General features: G+C 48.4%; 1 protein-coding gene across 4 annotated transcripts; it reads right to left on the reverse strand.

Annotated features, from left to right (window-relative positions):
- On the reverse strand, positions 1 to 24,693 carry LOC132386683 (C-type lectin domain family 9 member A-like). 4 transcript variants are annotated; one of them, XM_059959022.1, is made up of 9 exons: positions 24,649 to 24,693; positions 22,516 to 22,584; positions 21,422 to 21,541; positions 8,741 to 8,857; positions 6,749 to 6,880; positions 3,165 to 3,307; positions 2,446 to 2,510; positions 1,181 to 1,366; positions 1 to 174 (listed from the first exon to the last, which is right to left on the reverse strand). In XM_059959022.1, exons 1-8 carry the CDS (start codon positions 24,686 to 24,688, stop codon positions 1,186 to 1,188), a joined length of 867 nt encoding a protein of 288 aa, XP_059815005.1. In that variant the 5' UTR covers positions 24,689 to 24,693; the 3' UTR covers positions 1 to 174; positions 1,181 to 1,185. The 4 variants fall into 4 exon arrangements, with proteins under 4 accessions (XP_059815005.1, XP_059815006.1, XP_059815008.1 ...); XM_059959023.1 differs by having other exon boundaries at positions 1 to 177; XM_059959025.1 differs by lacking the exon at positions 1,181 to 1,366.
- Positions 24,694 to 25,639: the final 946 nt, after the last annotated feature.

The raw sequence follows: 25,639 nt of genomic DNA on the forward strand, positions 1-25,639 counted from the left end.
TACTGTAACTTCAAAAGTACAAATTTCAGGTGTTATAAGCTTCAGATAATAATTGAAATAGCGATTCCGGTGGAAAACATCCGATAGGGTGGACAGGACACTTGACACGCTGGTCTTCACCAGTCACACTGAGTACAGGAGTCGGGAGGTCACGTTGCCGTCGGTGAGTCCGCCCTGCTTTAGGAAAAAATGTCAGTGAACTGGACATATTGTACAAGGAGTTCTACCGGGATTTTGCCGGACCTCGGAGGACTGAGTTATGGTGGGAGGGAGGGAAAGCTGGGACTTTATTCCCTGGATCGTAGTTATAACCTTACAGAGTTCCATAAACACGAGAGGAACCCAGACAGAGGGAATGCGCACAGACTTTCAGCCAGGGTTGTGTTGTCGAGAACGAGGCGGCACAGGATTGATGTGTGAGAGAGTAGAAAACAGAAAGAGAGAGAGATCAGGGAAACGGCGGGTTTAGAGAGAATGGGGAGGGGTTAAAGAGAGTGCCTGGGGGAGCGAAGGGGAGAGAGGTGTAAGAGGTGGGCAGAGAAAGTGCGGGCGGAGAAACTTCGATGAAATAAGGGGTAGAGAGAAAGGTAGAGGGAGCAGGGAAGAGCGGGACGGGGGAATGAAGGCGAAAACGAAGAGGATCGACGGCGAGAAAGGTTTGTCGGTGTCTGGTGGTGTCGAGAAACATAAGGCACAGGTTTGAGGTGAGAGTAAGTGGAAAGGAGAAAGAGAGAGAGAGAGAGAGAGAGAGAGAGAGAGAGAGAGAAAGAGAGAGAGAGAGAGAGAGAGAGAGAGAGAGAGAGAGAGAGAGAGAGAGAGAGAGATCAGGGAGTCGGAGGGTTTAGAGTGAACGGGGAGGGGAGGTACAGAGTGTCTGTGGGAGGGAAGGGGAGAGAGGTGTAAGAAGTGGGCAGAGGGAGCAGAGAAAGTGCGGGCGGAGAAAGGTCGGGGAAATAACGGGAGGCGAGAGCAGAGAGAAAGGTAGAGGGAGCGGGGAAGCGGGAAAGGAGGAATGGCGAAATCGAAGAGGACGACGTCGGTGTCTGGTGGGGAGAATATGATGGCGACAAGAGGAGCAGATGGAGTAGGTGGAAGGGGCAGAGAGCTTGAGGAGGGAATTTGAAAAGATTTAGCAGTGAGAGTGAAGGAGAGAGAAGGAGGAGAATATGGCGGTAGTCACTTGATTCATGTCGACTCCACTGGCTGTTGACAGAGACCCTGGATCTTTTCAGGAATATCCGGGAACAAAGGTGCCGACATCTCGCAGATGAAACGCCGATTATGACCACAAGGGTAACTCGTTCCGCACGGACTGCAGACGGGCGTTCCCGAGGACCCCTTGTACAGGAGACGCCGGCCCACATTCCTAACCAGGAGGGTTAATAAATTTCAACAGATACAAATCAGCTTCAGTAGAGAACCTGAGCCGAGACCGTTCCCCAAGCTAATCCCATGAATTCGATCTCTCCTAATTGCCTGTGTGAGTCCCCAAACTCATCCCATTCAACCACTCTCCCCTCACGGCCCCGTGTCAGTACCCAGGCAGACACCACGGTCCCAATGTCTCCCCACAATCCTGTGACAGTTCCCTAACTAATGGTACTGACCCAATGTCTCCCCACAGCTCAGTATCCCCCAAACTGATCCCACCGAACCGCTTTCTCACAACAGTCCCCTTTCAGTCCCCATACGAATCGAACAGGCCCACCCTCTGCCCTCAGATATGTTTCAGTCCCCGACCAAACCCCCCTGTCACACGGTCTCACCACAGACCTATGTCTGTCCTGAAATGAATCCCACTGTTCCACACTCAGCCCTGTGTGGTTCCAGGTTCATCTCGTTGCCCCTTCCTCTACCCGGAGCTTGGTGTCTGACTCCTGACTTATCCCACTACACCGCGCTCTCCCCATAGTCTCTGGTCCGCCTCCAGAATTATACCACTGGCACCCTCTCTCCCACATCCTTGCCTCAGTTCGCAAACTAATTCTGGTAACCCACTGTGGCCACCGCCCTGTATCTGTCTCCAAACTAATCCATTTGTTCCACTCTCGCCACTCAGATCCGTGTCATTCACCAAACTAATCCCGCTGTTGCTCCCACTCCTGACAACCCGGCGAGTGTCTATAAAACAATCCCACTGCACCGCGCTCTCCTCTCTGACTTGCGTCAGTACCAAAATAATCTCTGTCACTGATCTCTTCCCACTGCCCCCTGCCAGATTCCGAAATATTCCCACATCCTTGTCGTTCCCCGACAGACACGTGTCGGCCCCAAAATGTTTCCATTGAACCACCCAACCCCCTACCCACGTACAGTCTACAAACAAATCTCACTGCCCCTCCCTTTTCCAACAAAACTACTTCGGTCCTTAAACGAACCCCATTTTCTCCCGTCAGGACTATGGCAATAACCAATCATCACCCGACAGCTTACTGATAATCTCACCCGTTTTCGCACATTTCAATCCAGTAAGCAAGGTTGTTGTCCAGAAGATTGTGGAATACAAAGCGCTGTGAAGTTAAATTTACTTGATTAATGCCTAGAATCGAAAACAAATGTGTACGGAGCGTCTCTCAGCGGACTACAACAGCAATCTGGGATGGGTCTTTCTCGAAGGAGCTTCACTCTGTGTCTAACCCCGGGGTGTGTGATGGGACGGTGTGGTGCGAGATTCACTCTGTGTCTGACCCCGGGGGTGTGTGCTTGGACGGTGAGGAGGGTGATTCACTCTGTGTTTGACCACGGGAGTGTGTGATGGGACGGTGTGGAGGGAGATTCACTCTGTGTCTGACCCCGGGAGTGTGTGATGGGATGACGTGGAGGGAGATACACTCTGTGTCTGGTCCCGGGGGTGTGTGATGGGACGGTGTGGAGGAAGATTCACTCTGTGTCTGACCCCGGGAGTGTGTGATGGGATGACGTGGAGGGAGATTCACTCTGTGTCTGACCCCGGGAGTGTGTGATGGGATGACGTGGAGGGAGATACACTCTGTGTCTGGTCCCGGGGGTGTGTGATGGGACGGTGTGGAGGAAGATTCACTCTGTGTCTGACCCCGGGAGTGTGTGATGGGATGACGTGGAGGAAGATTCACTCTGTGTCTGACCCCGGAGGTGTCTGATGATTCTTGTGCTACTGTGGGATCTTCTCGTGCTGTGACACATACCGCTTCATCATTTGAATTTATTTCCAGCAGCCTTGATTGACGTTTTGAACATTCTTGAATCGCTTTTTGGAAAGATGTATCAAACTTGGATACGTAATAACTCCTGTCTTTATTTGTGACCCAGTTCTTGGAAGACGATTGCTCTGAAAATCAGGGACAAGAGACAATGTGACAAAGAGTGAATCTCCCTTCAAACTTCCCCATCACACACACCCGGGATGACACACTGAGTGAAATTCCCTCCATGCGGTCCCATCACGCACTCCCGAGGTCAGGCACATAGTGAATCTCCCTCCGCAACTTCCCATCGTAATTTAACACGGATCAAACACGGTGAAGTTCCCTCCACACCATCCATCACACACTCCTGTGGTCAAGACACAGAGTGAATAGAACATAGAATAATTCAGCACAGTACAGGCCCTGTGGCCCACAATGTTGTGCCGACACTAAATCGAGGCTCCCATATAACACCCCACCATAATTTCCTCCATTTACCTGTCTAGTAGTCTCTTAAATGTCATTAGTGTATCTGCCTCCACCACAGAATCAGCCAGTGCATTCTACGCACCTACCACTCTCTGAGTGAAAAACCTTCCGTGAATGAATTTCCCACCCCTTACCTTAAAGCCATGTTCTCTCGTGTTGAGCACTGGTGTCTTGGTGAAGAGGTGCTGGCTGTCTACTCTATCTATTCCACTTAATATCTTGCATACCTCTATCATGTCTCCTCTCCAGGCAAGCGTCACTGTTCCCTGTGTCAGACACACGCATGACCCCAAATCTATAACCTCTCACCCACACCCGCCCCCCTTCCCGCCATAGCACATGCGCACTGCGTCAAACACAGAATCCCATCATAAATACACGGGGAGGGACACAGATTTAAGATCCCTGCACCGTCCGATCACACACTAACACGGTCAGAAGCAGATTGCATCTCCCTCTCCACGGACCCATCACACACTCCAGGCGTCAGACGTGGAGAAAAGCTCAAAGCACACTCCCTTTTATAAACGCCCGGGGTCAGACGTGGAGTGAAGCTCCGTGCACACTGCCTTTAACAAACGCCCGGGGTCCGACGTGGAGTGAAGCTCTGTGCACACTGCCTTTTATAAACGCCCGGTGTCAGAGTGGAGTGAAGCTCCGTGCACACTGCCTTTTATAAACGCCCGGGGTCAGACGTGGAGTGAAGCTACGTGCACACTGCCTTTGATAAACGCCCGGGGTCAGACGTGGAGTGAAGCTCCGTGCACACTGCCTTTTATAAACGCCCGGGGTCCGACGTGGAGTGAAGCTCTGTGCACACTGACTGTTATAAACGCCCGGGGTCCGACGTGGAGTGAAGCTCCGTGCACACTGCCTTTAACAAACGCCCGGGGTCCGACGTGGAGTGAAGCTCTGTGCACACTGCCTTTTATAAACGCCCGGTGTCAGAGTGGAGTGATGCTCCGTGCACACTGTTTTTTATAAACGCCCGGGGTCCGACGTGGAGTGAAGCTCTGTGCACACTGACTGTTATAAACGCCCGGGGTCAGAGGTGGAGTGAAGCTCCCTGCACACTCCCTTTTATAAACGCCCGGTGTCAGAGTGGAGTGATGCTCCGTGCACACTGCCTTTGATAAACGCCCGGGGTCAGACGTGGAGTGAAGCTCCGTGCACACTGCCTTTTATAAACGCCCGGGGTCCGACGTGGAGTGAAGCTCTGTGCACACTGACTGTTATAAACGCCCGGGGTCCGACGTGGAGTGAAGCTCCGTGCACACTGCCTTTAACAAACGCCCGGGGTCCGACGTGGAGTGAAGCTCTGTGCACACTGCCTTTTATAAACGCCCGGTGTCAGAGTGGAGTGATGCTCCGTGCACACTGTTTTTTATAAACGCCCGGGGTCCGACGTGGAGTGAAGCTCTGTGCACACTGACTGTTATAAACGCCCGGGGTCAGAGGTGGAGTGAAGCTCTGTGCACACTGCCTTTTATAAACGCCCGGTGTCAGAGTGGAGTGATGCTCCGTGCACACTGTTTTTTATAAACGCCCGGGGTCCGACGTGGAGTGAAGCTCTGTGCACACTCCCTTTTATAAACGCCCGGTGTCAGACGTGGAGTGAAGCTCCGTGCACACTGCCTTTGATAAACGCCCGGGGTCCGACGTGGAGTGAAGCTCTGTGCACACTGCCTTTTATAAACGCCCGGTGTCAGAGCTGGAGTGAAGCTCCGTGCACACTGCCTTTTATAAACGCCCGGGGTCAGACGTGGAGTGAAGCTCCGTGCACACTGCCTTTTATAAACGCCCGGGGTCCGACGTGGAGTGAAGCTCCGTGCACACTGCCTTTTACACACGCCCGGGGTCCGACGTGGAGTGAAGCTCTGTGCACACTGCCTTTTATAAACGCCCGGTGTCAGAGTGGAGTGAAGCTCCGTGCACACTGCCTTTTACAAACGCCCGGGGTCCGACGTGGAGTGAAGCTCTGTGCACACTGCCTTTTATAAACGCCCGGTGTCAGAGTGGAGTGAAGCTCCGTGCACACTGCCTTTTATAAACGCAAGGGGTCAGACGTGGAGTGAAGCTACGTGCACACTGCCTTTGATAAACGCCCGGGGTCAGACGTGGAGTGAAGCTCCGTGCACACTGCCTTTTATAAACGCCCTGGGTCAGACGTGCAGTGAACCTTCCGTCTACATTGTCCCATTAGACACTCTCGGAGTCAGATACAGATCCTCATTCCAGCCGTCAGACTTGAAGTGAAGTTTCTTACACACCGTCCTGTCACACTCTTCCGGAGTCAGATTCTATGTGTTACTCCTTCCACACCGTCCCAATCACACACTCCCGGGGTCAGACACAGAGTGAATCTACCTCCACTCCTTCCCAATACACACTCCCGGGGTCAGCCACAGAGTAAAATGCCCTCGACTCCGTACCATCACACACTCCAGGGGTCAGAGACAGAGTGAATCTCCCTCCACTTCGTCCGATCATACACTTCCGGGGTCAATCAGAGAGTGAAGCTCCCTGCACACCGTCCCATCACTCACGCCCCGAATCAGACGCAAACTGAAGCTGACTCTCCCGGAGTCTGTGACGTGATCGCACAGAGTCAGCTTCAGTTTGCGTCTGAATGAATCCTCCGCTGCAAAGTCTCGGCACACACTCCCGGATTCGGAGTGAAACTCTTCTTCCACGGTGCCATAACACACTTCATTTGTCGGACATGGTATGTCTCGTGGCACTACCCCGTTACACAATCCCATTGTCAGACAGAGTGAAGCTGGATCCATACTGTCCCATCAGACATTCCTAGAGTGAGGCGAAGAGTGAAGCTGTAATGTTACATCTCATAGACCGGTGGTCATACACAGAGTGAATGCACCTCCACAGCGTCCCATCACACTCTCCTGTATTCAGGGATAGAGTGAAACTTCCTCCTCGCCGCCCTATCACACACACACCGGGTCAATCACAAAGTGAAACAGCCCCCGTACCATCGTTTCACACAGTCCCGATGGCAACCAACGAGTGACGCTTCCTCTCGCCATCCCTGCCCTGTGATGAGGAGCGGGTGAAAGAGGGGGATGATGCCTCACCTCTTCTGCTGGTCAAAAATTCACAGATTTGAGCCTTGGTCTTGTTGACAGATCTGTACTTCGTTTCCATCTCAGTGAAGTGGTGACGGAGATCGCTGTTCATTCGTTTAAGAGATTGACGAATCTGTGACACTGAGAGAGATGGTGAAGGATGTTTAGCGTTTAGCGTGATTCAGCGTCACGCTGCCGAACGGTTCACAGAGAGTGTGGTGTCAGTGTCACGGTAAACGGTGTCACAGTGGTGGATGTACTTGTGGCACAGTGAGAGGCGTCGGCGCCACCTTGAGACAGACAGGCAGACATATTGATCCCGAGGAGTGGCGCTTCCTCTCTACATCCCTGCCCTGTGATGAGGAGCGGGTGAAAGAGGGGGATGATGCCTCAACTCTTCTGCTGGTCAACAATTCAAATAAATGGTGTCGGAGTTCGCTGTGCATTTGTTTATGAACGGACAGATTAGAGTTTAGCGCAGAAAGCTTGGATTGAACGGTTGAGTTTAACTCATGGTAGTTTCGGCCAGATATGATCTGAGGCTGACGAACCTGTGATACTGAGAGAGAGACGGTGAAGGACGTTTAGCGTTTTCAGTGAGATAAGAGTCAGCGTCACGCTACCGAACGGGTCGCAGAGAGTGTTGTGTCAGTGTCACGGTGAAGGGTGTCACAGTGAAGGATGTGCTGGTGGTACAGTGAAATGCGTCGGCGTCACCATGAGGGGGATTTCTCTGTCACGCTGAGGGATATATCAATATTCCGGTGATTGTTTTGTTGATGTAACAATGAGGTGCTGTGTAAGTATCGTGCGGGACGTGTTTGAGTGTCGGTGACACTGTGTTAGTTGTTTCTGTACCCGGGCAAGAGGTGTGCTGAATCACAGTGAAGTGTATCTCGATGTCACAGCGAAGGAAATGTCAGAGTGAGGGGCGTGGTGAGGTCACTGTGTGTGGAGTGTGTATCATGGTGTAGCGTGTGCTGGTCTCACAGAAAAGGGTGTGTCTGTGTCACGGTGAGAGGCATGTCATGGCTACGGTAGGTGTGACAGTGTCACGCTGAGGTGTGCGTCGATGTCACGAAGTGTACTATGTAGGTTTCTCTGGGAATTTCGGTGTCGCTATCACTGTGAGGGTTTGCCTGTGCCAGGGTGAGGTGTGGATAATTGGCTCAGTGAACGGTGCATCGGCGGGATGTTGAGGGGCGATACCGTCTTGCTAAGGGATGTTACAGTGACGTGTAAGTCTTTGTCACGGGGCGGAGCTGGCCGGGTCACGTTGAGGAGCCGTGTCACAGAGAGTGGTGTCTCAGTGTCACTGTGAATGTCGTGTCGGTGTCCCTGTGGTCTTTCACAGTAACAACTTATTTTGAACCAACCTCCACCATGGGTCGAAAGCCCGGCCACAATCACGATAATGGCGGACGTAAAGGGAAGCCACGGGCATATCCTACGGTTTGAACTATTTCCCATGTCCTGTTACACTGAGTGGCTGAATTCAGCCGTGTCCCCCACTGGAACTCCCCTCCACCCACCAGCCGCGGACTCTCCTTCCACCACGATCACCCCTTCCCTCTCTCAATCCCAGTTACATTGAGCCTCATCGCTGAGAGTCCAAATCCCTTCACTTCCCAGGGCCGACAAACGTCTCTCTGATTCCAGAGATTTTGTCACCTCTCCCGAATGTGATCGATTAAGTTGGAGCTGGTGGTGTTTGATGGGTCCCTAATGTGAGGCTTTAACAGAGGATTATAATACGGGGGATCCACGGGGAATTGGCCATCTGGATTCAGAGTTTATTATTTCTCGGCGTCACGGTGAGGTGGAAGTCGGTGTTACGGTGAGGTACGTGTCGGTGTCACGGTACAGTACGTTTCAGTGTGATGGTGAGGGACAGTTGTGACACGTTGAGCGACGTGGACGAGTCACTGTGAGGTTCAGCTCACGTTTTAATCCACACTCCCAGCTTGCGGTCGGACTCCAACCGGAGTCCGTTCGACTCACCATGGATCGAGAGCCCCACCACTACCGCGAAGAGGACGATCGTAACGAGAGAGAGTAGACAGATCTTATGGCACGATGTAATTCCGATCTGCTCGTCCGGCTCCTGTTTATGCGGACCTGTGGAGAGATGATTCAGATAAATTCAGATAAATTCAGAGATGATTGAGATGGGGGTAAAATGTGAGAGAATGGGGGGTAGGAAAACGATAAGATTACGGAGACAAGGAATGACTGCATAAAAAGAGGAAGCGATGTTATCATTTAGGTGTGAGTGTAATTGCGAGAGAGACAGTGAAAGAGTGGGGAAGAGAGGGGGAGTGAGTGGACGAAAAATGGGAGAGATTGGGAAGAGACAAAGGGAGCGAGTCAGGTTTGGATTGAGCGATTGTCAGGGGTTTATTAATTTTTGGTAGCTGTATTATTGTTCGCCCGCTTTGGTCCGATTTCACGCATGAGATAAATGACGTTCTTGTGGGCATTAACATTTTGTGGGGATTTTCGTGGACTACATTGAGCATTTTTGCTTTGTGGCTGCTCACAAGGAAAAGGGGGGAACGGGCACGTGATGTTTAGCGCAGTACTTTACGGTACCAGCGACTCGGCTTCAATTCCCCCCGCTGCCTGCAAGGAGTTTCCAATTTGTCTCCACGAGCGAGTATATTTCCCCCGGGCGCTTTGGTTTCCTTCCACTGTCCAAAGGCATAACGGTAAGTTGCTTAATAGCTTATTGTCAGTTGACCAGTCATTAGAAAACGGAATAATTCGGAGAATTGTTGAGCAGCGCGGCCTGAATGGCCGGAAGTGCTTGTTCCGAAATGATTTTCAATAAAATATAAAAATAAATATATTTTGAGTAAAAAGGGAAAAGAAGGTAGGAATAGGTATACATTACGCATCTGGACCATTTGGTGTTTGTGAAGGGTGTGATTGACCTGGATGAAAATAGCGATGGATGGATGTAAACTCTCAGACGACACAAAGATTGGTGATGTTGTGGACAGCGCGCAATATCGCCAATAGATTCGGTGAAGTGTGGATCAGTTGTAGATCTTGGTGGAAATGGCAAGCGGAGTTTAGCTCAGGTAAGTGTGAGGTCTTTTCGTTTGGCGCGTTAAATGTCACGGGACAGGAGACAGTTAAAGACGGAACCCTTAGCTGTCGACAGGGAAATTGATCTCGGGTTGATCACGCGGTTCAATGGGGAGATAAAGAGTTGAAAGTAGATGGGCCTTTGACAAAGTCTTTCTCGTGGAAGATCGATTTACAAGATTGTGATGACCGGGATTCACAGTGAATTGGGAATTTGGTTTCCGTATTGGCTTGTCCACAAACACAGAGGGCAGCGGTCGTCCATGTCTGGTGGTATGACCCACGGATCCGCACTTGGACCTCTGCTGTCTGTGGACAAGAACAGTGAGAACCTGGGCATTTAACAAGGCCTCGTGTGTTTCGAACATCCTGCATCGTAGACCAGCCAGTACCGGCAATGCGGTCCATGATGTATTCCCTCTGGTGTCAGACATTTCACATTTGGGAATGATACCGTCTGCAATTCTTATGATCTGATGAAGCTCATTTTCTTCCGCACCAGGGGAAACAACCACGTGCCCAAGCCATCGAAAGCAGTAAGCTTTCCGTTTATCCCCTCCGGATGACAGCAAAGTCCTTGACATCCTTCCGATAACGGGGTGACCAGAACTGTTATCAATACGCCTGATTCATGCTGACTAGAATTTTTTGTAAAGTTGCTTTATAACAGCCCAACTTTTAAACTTAGTGCCCCAACTAATAATGGCAAGAATAGCAGTTTCCGTACTGGCTTGTCCACATAACCCAGAGACCGGCGGACGTCCGTGACGGGTGGTGTTACAAACTGGACCTCTAATGTCTGCGGCCAAGACTTGTGAGAATCTGGGCATTTAACAAGTCTTTGTGTGTTTCGAACATCCTGCATCGTAGACCAGCCAGTACAGCAGAGGAACAGGCCCTTCGGCCGACAATACTGTCCGGGATGCATTCCCACTGGTCTTAGACATTTCACATTTGGGAATGATATCGTCTGTAACTCTTATGATCTTGTGCTATCTCTGAGCATTTCGCCTACAAAGGTGCAACATTTTACATTTGTCCGGTTTGAACACAATCTGCCGTTACTCCATCCCATATCAGAAACTGATCCATCTCCTACGGAACTGAATGCAGGTCCTCTATGCGACCCACAACACCCATCAACCCATCATCTACAAAATTACCAAACCACCCATCTACTTTCTCATCCAGGTCTTTCATACATATAACCATATAAGAATCACTGCACGGAAACAGGCCGTCTCGGCCTTTCTACTCCGTTGCGAACGCCTACTCTCACCTAGTCCCACCTACCTGCACTCATCCCATTTCCCTCCATTCCTATCCTGTCCATATACCTATCCACTTTAAATGGCGATAGCGAACCTGCTTCCACCACTTCCACTGGAAGCTCATTCCGCACAGCTACGACTCTGAGTAAAAATGTCCCATCTAAACTTTTGCTCCTCAACTCTCAACTCGTGTCCTATTGTTTGAATCTCCCCTGCTCTCAATGAAAAAATAAACCTATCCACGTCAACTCTATCTATCCCCCTCATAATTTTAAATACCTCTATCAAGTCCCCCCTCAACCTTCTGCGCTCCAATGAATAAAGGCCTAACTTGATCAACCGTTCCCTGTAACTTCGGTGCTGAAACCCAAGTAACATTCTCGTGAATCTCCCCTATACTCTCTCTATTTTGTTGAAATCTTTCCTATAGTTCGGCGACCAGAACTGTAAAAATATTCAAAAATGGGCATCACCAATACCTTGTACAATTTTAACATTACATCCCAACTCCGATACTCAATGCTCTGATTTATAAATGACAGCATACCAAAAGCTTTCTTCACCACCCATTCCACATGAGATTCCACCTTCAGGGAACTGTGCACCATTATTCCTAGAATACTCTGTTCTACTGCATTCCTCAATGCCTTACTCTTTATCATGTATGTCCTATTTTGATTAGTCCTACCAAAATAGCTATACCTCAAACCTATCTGTACTAAACTCCATCTTCCACCTTTCAGCCCACATTCCTAACTGACACAAAACTCTCTGCAAGTTTTGAAAACTTACTTCATTATCCACACAGCTACCTACCTTAGTATCGTTTAAATACTTACTATTCTAATTTACAACCCCATCATCCAGATGATTAATATATAGGACAAACAACATTGGACCCAGTACACATCCCTGAGGCACACCACTAGTCACCGGCCTCCAACCTGACGAACAGTTATCCACCAATACTCTCTGGCATCTCCCATCCAGGCACTGCTGAATGCATTTTACTGCTTCAAAATTAATACCTAACGATTGCACCTTCCTAACTAACTTCCGTGTGGAACCTTGTCAATTACATACTGAAGTCCATATAGACGACATCCACAGCTTCACCATTGTCAAATTTCCTTGTACCCTCTTAAAAAATTCAATAAAATTTGTCAAACATGAACTTTCACGCACAAATCCATGCTGACTCTTGGTTATCCGTCCCTGTCTATACAGATAATTAGAAGTATTTCAGATATTCATTACAGACATTTCGGATTTCGGCTTTAGTACAGTGTTATCTCTGTATATTTGACCTACCAAGGTGCAATATTTTTCATTTGTCCCGTTTAAACACCATCTGCCATTCCTCCGTCCCATATCGGAAACTGATCCATGTCCTACGGAATTCTAAACAGGTCCTCTAAGCGATTCACAACCCCCGACAATCATCTACAGACATACCAAACCACCCAGCTACATTCTCATCCAGATCGATTATATACATCAGAGACAGGAGAGATCCCACCCACATCCACAGATACAGGTCACTTTATAGGAGTAGAACAAGTTTACTCTATCACAGAATGCAGAATAAAGTATCACAATTACAGAGATATTGTAGTGCAGGCAGATTATAAGATTCAAAAGGCACGAAGAGGAGGATTTGACGTCAAGAGTACATCTTATCGCGTTTGAGGTCCGTTCAATAGAATGATTACTGTAGTGTAGAAGCTGTCCTTGAGCCTCCTAAGAAATGCTTTCACATTTTCCCTCCGATGGGAGGGTGCAGAAGACAGAATGTCCGGGGACCTTTGATGACGCTGGGTGCTTTATCGGAGCAGCAGTATGTGTGGAAAGAGTTCATGGAGGGGAAGCTGGTTTCGGAGCTGGGCTCAGCTCTTTCCACAACGCTCTGCAGTTTCTTGCGGTCATGGGCGGAGCAGTGTTTATATTTTTAGTGAGGAACCAGGGCGTTTCATGAGAACAGAGTAGCAGACATTGTGATCAGGGAAGAAAATAAAACTTTTTTTTTCAACTTGCTAGACTACTGTGTGTAATGTTGTGGTACCCAGGAGAATTTGACTGACTGATATGTCCGGATTGATAGGCATGATGGACGCTTGAAACGTCCCGTATCAAGTTCCCAGATGGTAAATCACTCTGGAAGATAAGAGAGAGACCGAGAAGGAATGGAGCAGTGAGACTGGGTGGGAGAGGGAAATATAGGGAAAATAGACGAGGGAAGGGGGAAGCAGATGACAGCTGGCGTCAAATTCAGGTAGATATTGACTGTGGAGGACAGACCAAGAATTGGTAGTAGATTTACCATACAGAGGCTTAAATAAGGCTGTTAACTGGGGCTCAGATGGGAGACTGGTGTGAAGATTCTTTGGAACCCAAGGAGATCTCTCTGACAGATTTAATTGAGAGGGACTGCTCAGGCCTAAGCGCTGGATGTAATGTACATAAAATTTAACAAGACCCCAGAGAGTATACTGCTCAGTGAGATGGTGTGCGATACAGGATGGGATGGCTGATTAGGTATACAATTGGCTGGCCATAGGGGACAAAGCTTCGGGTTTGCAATTCATTTCTGAGACTGAAAGCCCGTCACTAGCGTTGCTCACGGGTGGTCGCTGGTGGGATCAGTGAAATTTGTCAAGTACATCGACCATTTATAGCAGATTATACAATACACGGTTTGCTTGCAGAAGGCATGAACATCGATGGCGTTTTAAACAGTGAAGACAGTTATCTCTTACAGTGGGATGTCGATTCGCCTGGGATGTCGGCTGCACAGGAGCACATGCAACTTAGTTTGTACTATCGTATTTCAGGAGGGCGAACAAAAGGGTAGGACTTGCACGGTCAACGTGAGGAAACTTGGGATATGTTAAAGAACGAAGGGACCCAGGGCTACAGGTACAAGGATCCCTGAAAATGAAGTCACTGTTAGTCAGGGACCGTGGAGAGTATTGCAGATTAACGAGCCCCTGAGGAACAGAGATCTCCCCGCGGAGTATAGAAACAGGCCTACAATGTTGTGCCGAATGCATTCCCTCTGGTATTAGACGTTTCAGCTTTGGTGAATGGAACTGTCAGACTACTCAGTCTATGCCTCTTGTAATCTTAGAAACCTCTGTCGGATATCCCGTTCACAATCTCCGGAGGCTATCCAAGCCCTTCTAATCCTCACAACAATGTGGTGACCAGAATTGTGTACAATACGCCGGATGCAGCCTAATCAGAAATTTTGATGAAGTTGCAACATAACTTCTGACTTTTGAAACCAGTGCCTCTAATAATAAAGTCATCCGCGTAATATGCCTGCTTAACCACCGATGATGATATTTGAACCCAATCTTCCTCTGTAAATCAACACTGTTTAGGTTCTTAGTTTCAAGGGTGTTCCTGTAAAACTCCATCTGCCATTTGTCCAACCCATATCTGTAACTGATCCATATCCTACTGGATTTTGAGGTGAAATTTTGAAAGTACAGAATCTTTAGGCTAAAAGGAAAGGTTAAAGATTTGAGAGAGCCATGGTTTTCAAGGGATATAGGAAACTTGGTTCCGAAAAAGAGAGAGATCAACAATAAATATAGGCAGATTTGAATACATGAGGTGCGCGACAAATGTAAAGAATGTAAAAAAGAATCTCAAAAAAGAAATTAGAAAAATAAAAGAAGTTAGGATGTTGCTTTGGCTAGCAAGGGGAAAATAGATCCAAAGTGTTTCTACAGTTAGATTAATAGAACAAGGATAGTAATTGGTCCCCCAGAGAATCAGGGTGGACAGCTATCTGTGGAGTCAAAAGAGATGGCGGAGATTTGGAACAATTTATTTTCTTCGGTATTCACCAAGGAGAAGGATATTGAATTGTGTAAGGTAAGGAAAACAAGTAGGGTATTTATGGAAACTATGATGATTAAAGAGGAGGAAGTAATGGTGCTTCCAAGGAATTTAATAGTGGATAAATCTGAGGGTCCTGATCGGATTTTCCCTAAGACCTTGAAGGAAGTGAGTGTAGAAATAGAAGGGGCTCTGACAGAAATATTGCGAATGCCATTAGAAACGGGGATGGTGCCGGATGATTGGGGTATTGCTCATGTGGTTCCATTGTTTAAAAAGGGTTCTAAGAGTAAACCTAGCAATTATAGGCCTGTAAGTTTGACGACAGTGGTGGGTAAATGATTGGAAAGTATACCGAGATGGTATATATAATTAGCTGGATAGTCAGGGTCTAATTAAGAACCGTCAGCATGGATTTGTGCGTAGAAGGTCATGATTGACAAATCTTACTTAATTTTTCGAAGAGGTTACTTGGAAAGTTGACGAGGGAAAACAATGGATGTTGCTTGAAATGATTTCTGTAAGGCCTTTGACAAGGTTCCGCACGGAAGATTAGTTAGGAAGGTTCATTCTTGAGGTGTTAATATTGCAGTAGAAAAATGGATTCAACAGTGGCTGGATGGAACATGCCAGAGAGTAGTGGTGGATAACTGTTTGTCAGGTTGGAGACCGGTGTCTAGTGGTGTGCCTCCGGGATCTATACTTGGTCCAATGTTGTTTGTCATATACATTAATGATCTGGATGGTGGCGTGGTAGATTGGATGAGTAATTATGCAAATGATACAAAGATAGGTGGCGTTGTGGATAATGAAGAAGGTTCTCAAAGTTTGCAGAGAGATTCTGGCTAGTTAGAAGAATGGGCTGAAATATGGCAGATGGAGTTTAATGCCGATAAGTGTGAGGTGCTACATTTTTTAGAAGAAGTAATGAAAATAGGATATACGTGGTAAATGGTAGGGAACTGAAGAATTTTGTAGAACGGAGTGATCGCGGAATGATGTACATGGTTGCCTGAAGGTGGAAGCTCATGTGGATAGGGTGGTGAAGGAAGTTTTTGGTATGCCGGCCTTTATAAATCAGAGCATTGAGATTGGGAGTTGGGATGTAATGTTAAAATTATTCAAGGGATTGGTACGGCCAAATTTGGATTATTGTGTACAGTTGTGGTCACCGAATTATTGGAAATATGTCAACAAATTAGAGAAAGTACAGAGAAGATTTACTAGAATGTTACCTGGGTTTCAGCACCTAAGTTGCAGAGAAAGGTTGAACAAGATAGCTCTTTATTCTTTGGAGCTGAGAAGGTTGAGGAGTGACTTGATGGAGGTATTTAAAATTATCAGGGGATAGATAGAGTTGGCATGGACCGGCTATTTCCATTGAGAGTAGGGGAGAATCAAACGACAGGACATGAGTTGAGAGTCAGGGTGCAATTTTAGTGGTAATACAAGGGGGTACTTCTTTACTTAGAGCGTGGTAGCTTTGTGGAACGAGCTTCCAGTAGAAGTGTCAGAGGCAGGTTCGGTTTTGTCATTTAAAGTAAAATCAGGTAGGTATATGGACAGGAATGGAATGGAGGGTTATGGACTGAGTGCAGGTCGGTGATAATAGGTGAGAGTAAGCGTTCGGCAAGGATTAGAAAGGCCGAGATGGCCTGATTCCGTGCAGTTATTGTTACACGTTTACACAGATATTTTTTAGGTCTTCTGCACGATTCACAACATCACCCAACATCGTAGCATCTACAAGCGTATCAAACCAATCATCTAAATTGGCACCCATGTCATTTACATACATTACAGAGAGGAGAGGGGCCAGTTGCATCCAGAGATATCGATCACTTCATGGCAGTGGAGCAACGTAAATCAATCACAGAATGCAGAATAAAGGGTCACAGTTACAGAGAATGTGCAGTGCAGGTAGATAATAAGCGGAAACGGCAAATGGGAAGCAGATTGCGAGGTCAAGAGTACAGTTATCATGGTCAGGACGGTTCAATAGTCTGATAACTCTGGGGTAGAAGCTGTCCTTCAGCCGAGTGAGACATGCCTTCGTATCTACCCTCCGATGGGAAGGTGCAGAAGACAGAATGGCCGGCGTGGCTGGAGGTTGTTCTGTGATGCTGCTGGCTGCTTCATCGAGGCACCAGGACCTGGGGACGAAGTTCATGGAAGGGACGCGGGTTTCCGAGATAGGCTCAGCTCTTTCCAAAACGCTCAGTAGGTTCTTGCGGTCACGGGTGAAGCTGTTTCAACATTGTGAGTGAGGAACAAAGCTCAGCAGTTACTTGCGGTCACGGGTGAAGCGGATTCGACATTGTGAGTGAGGAACAAAGCTCAGCAGTTACTTGCGGTCACGGGTGAAGCAGTTTCTATATTGTGAGTGAGGAACCAGGGCGTTTCATGAGAACAGGGAAGGAGAGAATAGGGAACTCTATAAGACATTTAACCGTTCCAGTCGGTGGGCTACTCTGTAAAATGGTGGGAGGCACAGCGAAATTTGTCTGACTGATTTGTGCGCATGGGCAGACATAAGGTACGCTGACTGACAGGTCCCCAGATTGTTTATCCCACTTGAAGATGGAAGGAAGGTACATCGGTAGGGACGGAGAAGAATGGAGTGGTTAGACAAGGAGGGCGAGGAGAAGATAGGAAGTGTGGAAGATAGTGGGGGAAGGGAGATACTAGATTGCGTGAGACCTAGAGAGAGTTGTCGGATAATTTGACAGGGAGGACAGATCAAGCACGGGTAGTGGGTGTATCGTACGTGGTGTTGAAAAGGCCTATCGACAAGTGTTCAGATAGTAGACTGCTCTGGAAGATGATATGAAAGAGATCTGTCTGACTTGTTAGACTGCGGAGGACTGATCCGGTCGGGTTGGTAGATGTAATATACACAGATTTAGCACGCACCCAGATGGTCTACCGCTCTGAAAGTTGGTGTACGACAAAAGGAGGGATGGCTGACTGGATCTAGACAATACGCAATAGATAGTAGGTGCAGGAGTAGGCCATTCGGTCCTCTAGCCAGCACCGCTATTCACTGATATCATGGTTGATCATACAATATAAAATTGACTCGGCGGTGGGAGCAAAGTTTGATGGTTGAAGTTCGTTTCTCAGACTGGAGGCCGGACCCCAGCCATGTTTACCAGAATGTCGCTAGTGGGACCAAGGATCTTTGTCAACTATATCGAACATTTGTAACAGATTACACAATACGCGTTTGATAAGCTTGCAGTTTGTTCGCATGCTTCGGGAGGGATTAACTAAATTTCAAGCGGGAAGGAACCCGGAGCGATCGTGCAGTGAAAGAAGTGCATGTAGTAAAACCAGATATAACATATCGATAGGCTTTGAGGATAGAGAAGCAGAATAAAGGCTGTAAAGGTAGTAAAGTAGAAGGGCTAATGTGTGTACACATCAAAGCAAGAAGCATCAGGAACAAAGGTGATGATCTGAGAGCGTGGTTGCATACATGGAATTATGATGTAGTGGCCATTAAGCAGACTTGGCTGGCACCAGGGCAGACATGGATTCTCATTATTCTTGGATTTCAGTGCTTTAAAAGTGATAGAGAGGGGGTAGGGGAGGAGGGTGGCATTACTGGCCAGGGATACTGTTACACCTACAGAAAGGGTGGGTAATGTAGCAGGATCCTCTTTTGAGTCTGTATGGGTGGAGGTCAGGAACAGGAAGGGAGCAGTTACACTACTGGGGGTATTTGTATGGACTCACTGGTAGCAACAGAGATACCGAGGAACAGATTGTGAGACAGATTTTGAAAAGGTGCAATAATGACAGCGTTGTTATCATGGGTGTCCTTACTTCCCTAATATTGATTGGCACTTGACTAGTTCCAAGGGTGCAGATGGGGCAGAATTTGAAAAGTGTGTCCAGGACGGATTCCTGTCACAGTATGTCACTGGGGAAATGCCATACTAGAACTAGTATTAGGTAACGAGCAGAGTCAGGTCACAAATCTGTCAGTGTGTGAGCATCTGTAGGACAGTGATCATCGCTCCCTGTCCTTGAGCATTGTCATGGAAAAGGATAGAATCAGAGAGGACAGCAACATTTTTAATTGGGGAACGGCAAATTATGAGGCTATAAGGCTAGAACTTGCGGGTGTGAATTGAAATGATGTTTTTGCAGGGACATCTACTATGGACATGTGGTCGATGATTCAGGATGTCTTGCAGGAAGTTCGGGATAAATCTGCCCCGGTGAGGAAGATTAAAAAAAAATGATAGTGTGAAGGAACCATGGGTGACAAGTGAGATGGAAAATCTAGTCAGGTGGAAGAAGGCAGCAGATATGAGGTTTAGGAAGGAAGGATAAAATGGGTCTATTGAGGAATATAGGGTAATAATAAAGGAGCTTATTGAGGGACTGAGAGGAGCATGAAGTAGGCACGAGAAGGCCTTGGCAAGAAGGGAAAAGGAAAACTCCAAGGCATTCTTCAATTATGTGAAGGCATTCTTTAATTATCAAAAGGATGACAGGCGTGAAAGTAGTGCCGATTTAAGATAAAAGTGGGATGGAGGCTGTGGAAGTGAGCGAGGTCCTTAATGAATACTTCTCTTCTGTATTCACCACTGAGAGGGAACCTGATGACGGTGAGGACAATATGAGTCAGGTTGATGTTCTGGTGCATGTTGATATTAAAGGAGAGGAGGTGTTGGAGTTGGTAAAATACATTAGGACGGATGAGTCCCCGGGGCCTAACGAAACATTGCCCAGACTGCTCCACGAGGGAAGAGATTGCTGTGACTCTGGCTAGGATCGTTATGTCCTTGTTATCCACGGGAATGTTACTGGAGGATTGGAGGTAGGCGAGTGTTGTCCCCTTGTTCAAAACTGTATTAGGGATAGTCCGGGTAATTATAGACCAGTGAGCCTTACGTCTATGGTAGGAGAGCTGTGGGAAAAGATTCTTAGAGATAGATTCTGTAGGCATTTTGAGAATCATGGTCTGATAAAGGACAGGCAGCATGGCTTTGTGAAAGGCAGACCGTCTCTAACAAGTGTGGTAGAGTTCTGTGAGGAGGTGACCGGGCATATATATGAGGTTAGTGCAGTAGATGTGTTCTACATGGATTTTAGTAAGGTGTTTGACAAGGTTCAACACAGTAGGCTTATTTAGAAAGTCGGATTGCATGGGATCCAGGGACGGCTGGTCAGGTGGATTCAGAATTGGCTTGCCTGCAAAAGGCAGAGGACCGCGTTGGAGGAATTACATTCAGCTTGGAGGGTTGTGACCAGTGGTGACCCACAACGATCTGTTCTGGGACCTCTACTTCTCGTGATTTTTATTAGTGACCTGGATGTGGTGGTAGAAGTGTGGGTTGGAAAGTTTGCAGACGATACAGAGGTCGGTGGTGTTGTACATAGTGTAGGGGATTTTTGAAGATAGCAGACAGATATTGATGCCATGCAGAATTGGGCTAAGAAGTGGCAGATGGAGTTCAAACCGGAGAAGTGTGAGGCGGTACACTTTGGGAGGACAAACTCCAAGGCAGAGATCAAAGTAAATGAGAGGACACTTGGTAGTGTGAAGGAGCATAGGGATATGGGGGTACATATCCACAGACGCCTGAAAGTTGTCTCACAGGTAGATAGTGTAGTTAAGAAAGCTTATGTGGTGTTAGCTTTCATAAGTCAAGGGATAGAGTTTAAGAGAAACGATGTAATAATATAGCACTATAAAACTGTAGTTAGGCCACACTTGGAGCACTGTGTCCAGTTCTGGTTACTTCACTATAGGAAGGAAGTGGAAGCACTGGAAATGGTACTGAGGAGATTTACCAGGATGCTGCCTGGTTAAGAGAGTATGAATTATGATCAGAGATTAAAGGAGCTAAGGCTTTACTCTTTGGAGAGAAGGAGGATGACAGGATGCATGATAGAAATTTACAAGATATTAAGAGGAATTGACAGTGGACAGCCAGCGCCTCTTCCCCAGGGCAACACTGCTTAGTACAAGAGAACATGGTTTTATGGTAAGGGGAGGGAAGTTCCAGGGGGATATTAGAGGAAGGATTTTCACCCAGAAATTGGTTGGTGCGTGGAATGCACTGCCCGAGTCAGTGGTAGAGGCAGATACACTAGTGAAATTGAAGAGTCTACTAAACAGGCAGATTGAGGAATTTAAAGTGGGGGGGGGGTTAGGATTTTATACCTTGGCTTTCATGGGTGACTGACAGAGGCTTAAAAAACGTGGGGCAAGGCAAGGTGAATGCACAGAGTTATTTTCTATACACTTGCCGAATCGAGGATCAGGACGCACAGTTCTGAGGTGATAGTAGAAAGAGATTTAACTGCGGACTAAAGTGATTTTTTTTTAATCAGGCGATGCTATATCTTTGGAAGGAACTACCAGAGAAATGGTCGATTCAGATGTATTAGTACTTCTATACTTGTGCGTATAGCACGTAACCACCATCAGAATGGCGTCATCAATGTGAACTCTGACCTGCCTGAGCAGTCACTGGCATTTCTCCTAGTCCCGACGCAACAGGAGGATCTTCATCCTTAGCGACGACAAGTTCATTTTGGCGAATGTTCAGCTGAGAATAGGTGGGGTCCAGACCATCTGGGGGAGAATGGAAGAGTATGTGAGAGTGAGACAAATAGAAGGGCAAGGGACAGGTAGAGAATGAAGGGGTGGAGTGAGAGACGGATAAATTATGATGGAAATGAGGAAGTGAGTAGGGAAAGACGTGGAGACAGAACATCAGAGAGAGGAATGGATGGAGAGAGGAAATAGGGCGAGAGATGAAGATATACAAGAGATATACAATTGGCTCTGTGTGAGAAGCAAAGGGTTAATGTTGCTGTTCCTTTCTCGGACTGGGAACCCGTCGCTAGCAGAAGCAAATGCATTTTAAATCTGTTAAGTGCGAACTATGGTATTTCTGTCTGGCAGCCCAGGGTTGGGCTTTCACGGAGTATCGGAGGAACACTAAGGAGTGTTGGAGAACAGACGAACTCGCTGTCCAGGAACACGGTTCCCAGAAAGTGAAGCCACAGGTATACAGGGCGGTGAAGAATGTGCCTGAACGCAGACCTTCAACAGAATGTCACTGAGTACAGGAATCAGGCGAATATGTTGCAGTTGTACATGACGTGGATACACGTGTAGTACGGTGCTCAGTGTTGGACGTTCTCTTCCCGGAAAGATACCATCGAACTGGAAATGAGTGCTCGGGGAAATGTACGACGACGTTGCCTGGACTCCAGGGACTGAGTTCGGTAAAGAGGTTGTGGTGATTGGAACTTTATTCCTCGAGGCGCAGGGGATATCTTTGAGTGGTATTTAAAGCCACGAGGAGCATCAACAGAGTGAATGGGTGCAATTATTTCCCCTAGACCTGGACAATCGACGGCCTGATCGTACAGGTATAAGGAGAGAGGGGGAAATAGATCCAACCGTTTGTTACCCAGATGTTCGTCAGTTTGTGGAACAAGCTGCCAGGTAATTGATGGACACGAATGCCTCACACACTTGGGCATTTGGGTGTATGACATGTGAGGCCTCCAGAATGACATCGTTGTTGCATCACTGACCTGTTTGTATATTGATGAGGGTTTCGACTTCCCGAATATTCAGTTCAGTGTATGTGGATGTCAGCTGGTCTGCGAGAGAGAGATAGACAAGGAAAAGTGAGCGCGGTAGAGAATCGGGGACAGTGAGATACAGAGTGAAAGGAAGAGAGTACAGACAGAGAGGGAAGAGAAGGTTGGGGACAGCGAGAGGGATGACGGGAAATAGGCAAGCGGGGGAAGCGAGACGGAGTACAAAGACAGAGAGGCTGAAATGGATGGATGGAGTGGTTGGGAGAGGGGTGATCGAAGAGAGGCGATGGGCGGGAAAATGGAACAGAACGGGAACAGGGAACAAGGAGAGATGGGGAGAAAGAGGGAATAAAGTGAGGTGAAGGAATGAGGTAGTCAGCGCGGAGAGTAGGATTCAGAGGTGAAACAGAGGGGTGAGAGAATATAAACGAAAGGGTGAAGAAATGTGGAAAAGGGAGGTCGGAAGAGTTAAACGGAGTGAGATAGTGAGGGAAAGAGTGCAGAAGGGAGAACGAGAGTGAGAGACCGGGAGACGGTGACCGAGCGAAGAGGAATGATAAAGTGAGCAATGAGAGAGGGAAGATTTAATGGGGAAGAAGGAGTAGAGAGAGACTGGGAGATAGTTAGACAGCGGACAGAATGAGTGTGCAAGGGAGGCAAGAGAGGATGGAAAGGAAGGGGCAGGTAAAGAGGTTTGGAGAGAGTGAATAGAGGGAACGATACCATGAGAGACAGGGTAGGGGGAGAGGGTGTACGGAGGACAGAGTGGTTGAAGGACTGAGAGCGAGGGGAGGGGCGTTAGAGAGAGACAGCATGTGGAGAATAGTGAGAGTGCAAAGAGTGAGGACAAGAGAAGTGAGAGTGGATGAGATGGGAAAAGGGGGATCGACGGGAGAAGAGAAAGGTAACATGAATGAGCGTGAGAGAAAAAGGGAGAGGGAAGGTGGGACGAGATAAGGCTTGTGAAGAGAGAGAGGGGGGAGAGGAGAGCGAAGAGGCGAGGGGGGATTAAAAATACACTCTGGAGGTCTCCCACATCACGGCATCTCTCAATCCCCTCTCTAAACACGACCCTTCCCACGGCGCTCATTATATACCTGCCATTCCACAGCGCTGCCTCCTTTTGCAGCATTCAACGCTCACCCCTCAGTCACCCTTCCACCCCAGCGCCCCGACCACGACATTTCCACAGCACTGCCCCTCCCATGGCGTTCCGTTCTCCCACAACTCTCTCTCTGCACCTCACTCCACACGGCTGCCTCGATACCGCCATCCTATGCCGGCCGATCCAATCCACCCTTCCCTAAGCGCGCCACTGTCACTGACCCCCCCCCCCCCCACCCCCTTACGTTGCTCCTCATACTCGCCTCTCCTGCGCGCTCCCTCCGACATATTCTCAAACACTGAATCTAAATGGTCATCTGTCAGTTTGCCCTGAGGTCTTTCGACAGGAAAGGACATATTGTATGAACACAGACAAGGCAAAATAATGAAGCTGACCTCCATCTCTACGGACCTGGTGCACAGAGAGGGTCTTGACCTTAGGCCAAGATACAGCATGTTCAGGAATTGGCTGAGGCTCTCTCATCATTGACCCAGCACTGACACCCGAGATCAGACACGGTGTGACCCTCGCTCCACACCGTCCCATCACACTCTCCCGGGATCAAACACAGAGTGAATCTCCGTCCACACCGTCCCATCACACTCTCCCGAGGTCAGACACAGAGTGAATCTCTCTCCTCACCGTCCCATCACACACTCCCGGGATCAGACACAGAGTGAATCTCCCTCCACCCCGTCCCATCATACAGTCCCGGGGTCAGACACAGAGTGAATCTCCCTCCACCCCGTCCCATCATACAGTCCCGGGGTCAGACACAGAGTGAATCTCCCTCCACACCGTTCCTTCACATACTCCCGGGGGTCAAACACAGAGCGAATCTCCCACTGCGGCGTCTCACAGACCTGTGCTCAGACACAGGGTGATGCTCCCTCCCCACTTTGCCGTCACAAACCCCCGAGGTCAAACGCAGAGTGGTTTCCATCCATACTGTCCATCACACGCTCTCGGAATCAGTCTCAGATTGAAACTCCCTCCCTCCGACTTTCTGCCCCGATCACCTCGTGAAGGAGCCCGGGTATTTGTGGGTTTCTTATTCATGTAAGTCTCGCAGTCGTCCATCCTGTGGAGGATCCTCTGCGTCTCTGAGCTCAGGAAGGAGAAGCAACCGTTGTCAGAGGAAGCCGGATATGTCAAGGGAATCAGTCCGACGCCAACAAACTCGAGCTGAACAGCTGATGCGGAGGAACCGAGAGCAGGGGGCGGGGGAGGTGTCGTGGAGAGGGATTGAGAGCGTGTGAGAGGGCAGCCCACAGTGATAAGAGTGGCGCTGTGAAGAGTAGTGAGAGTGGGGGAGAAAGAGGGGGAAGGAGAGTGGGGGAGATAGTGTATTAGCCGTGAGAGAAGTGCGTGACAGTGGACTGAGTGGGTGAAGGGGAGGGTAGAAGATGGGAGTGATGGGAGAGGAAGGAGGGAAGGGAAAATAAGAGCGAAGGAGATTGCAAAACGGGAAAGGATGAGGAAGATGAGTAGAGAAATATAGGGAGAGTAAATTGGGAGAGAGAGGGAGAAATGTGGACGCGTTGAAAGTGAGGAAGAGAGGGAGAGAGATAGAATGGAGCGGAGCGGAGGATAGGAAGGAGAGAGAGGGTGTTACAGAGAAGAAAGCGGAGTGCAGCAAAGGGAGGAATGAGGGAGAAGGAATGTAGACGATAGATGGCGGGAGTAGTCGAATGGGGAGAGAGACGAATGGAATTGAAAGGAGGAAGTGGAGAAGGAGGGCGGGTAGAAGGAATGTCGGAGTGATTTGTTTCACTCATACAGAGCTTCTGTTGTTCTGTAGATTTACATCTCCCGGTTTGTTCCTGGTTTGTATGACGGACACTCCCACTGCTCCTGCTCATCGCCGGCACTTCAGTCTGCGAGAAACCACGGGCCCAGGACAAACTCCCAAAACCCACCGATCTCAGTGAGCCCCCTCCCTCCGAGTAACGTGAACAGCTCCCCTCATAACTCGTGTTTCCTCGACTTCCCCTGCCATTGGCGCAATAT

The sequence above is a fragment of the Hypanus sabinus genome, unplaced genomic scaffold (genome assembly GCF_030144855.1).
Source record: "Hypanus sabinus isolate sHypSab1 unplaced genomic scaffold, sHypSab1.hap1 scaffold_1254, whole genome shotgun sequence".
NCBI classification, from domain to species: Eukaryota; Metazoa; Chordata; class Chondrichthyes; order Myliobatiformes; family Dasyatidae; genus Hypanus; species Hypanus sabinus.

What these genes read in the sequence shown, in the direction of transcription:
- LOC132386683 (XM_059959022.1), bottom strand. Translation starts at nt 24,688, where the DNA reads ATGAATAAGAAACCCACAAATACCCGGGCTCCTTCACGAG. An exon ending in GGTGGGGCTCTCGATCCATG is followed by an intron (nt 6,881 to 8,740) that starts GTGAGTCGAACG and finishes CATCTCTCTCAG; the next exon opens with TGTCACAGATTCGTCAATCT. An exon ending in ATTGAAATGTGCGAAAACGG is followed by an intron (nt 1,367 to 2,445) that starts GTGAGATTATCA and finishes CCTCCTGGTTAG; the next exon opens with GAATGTGGGCCGGCGTCTCC.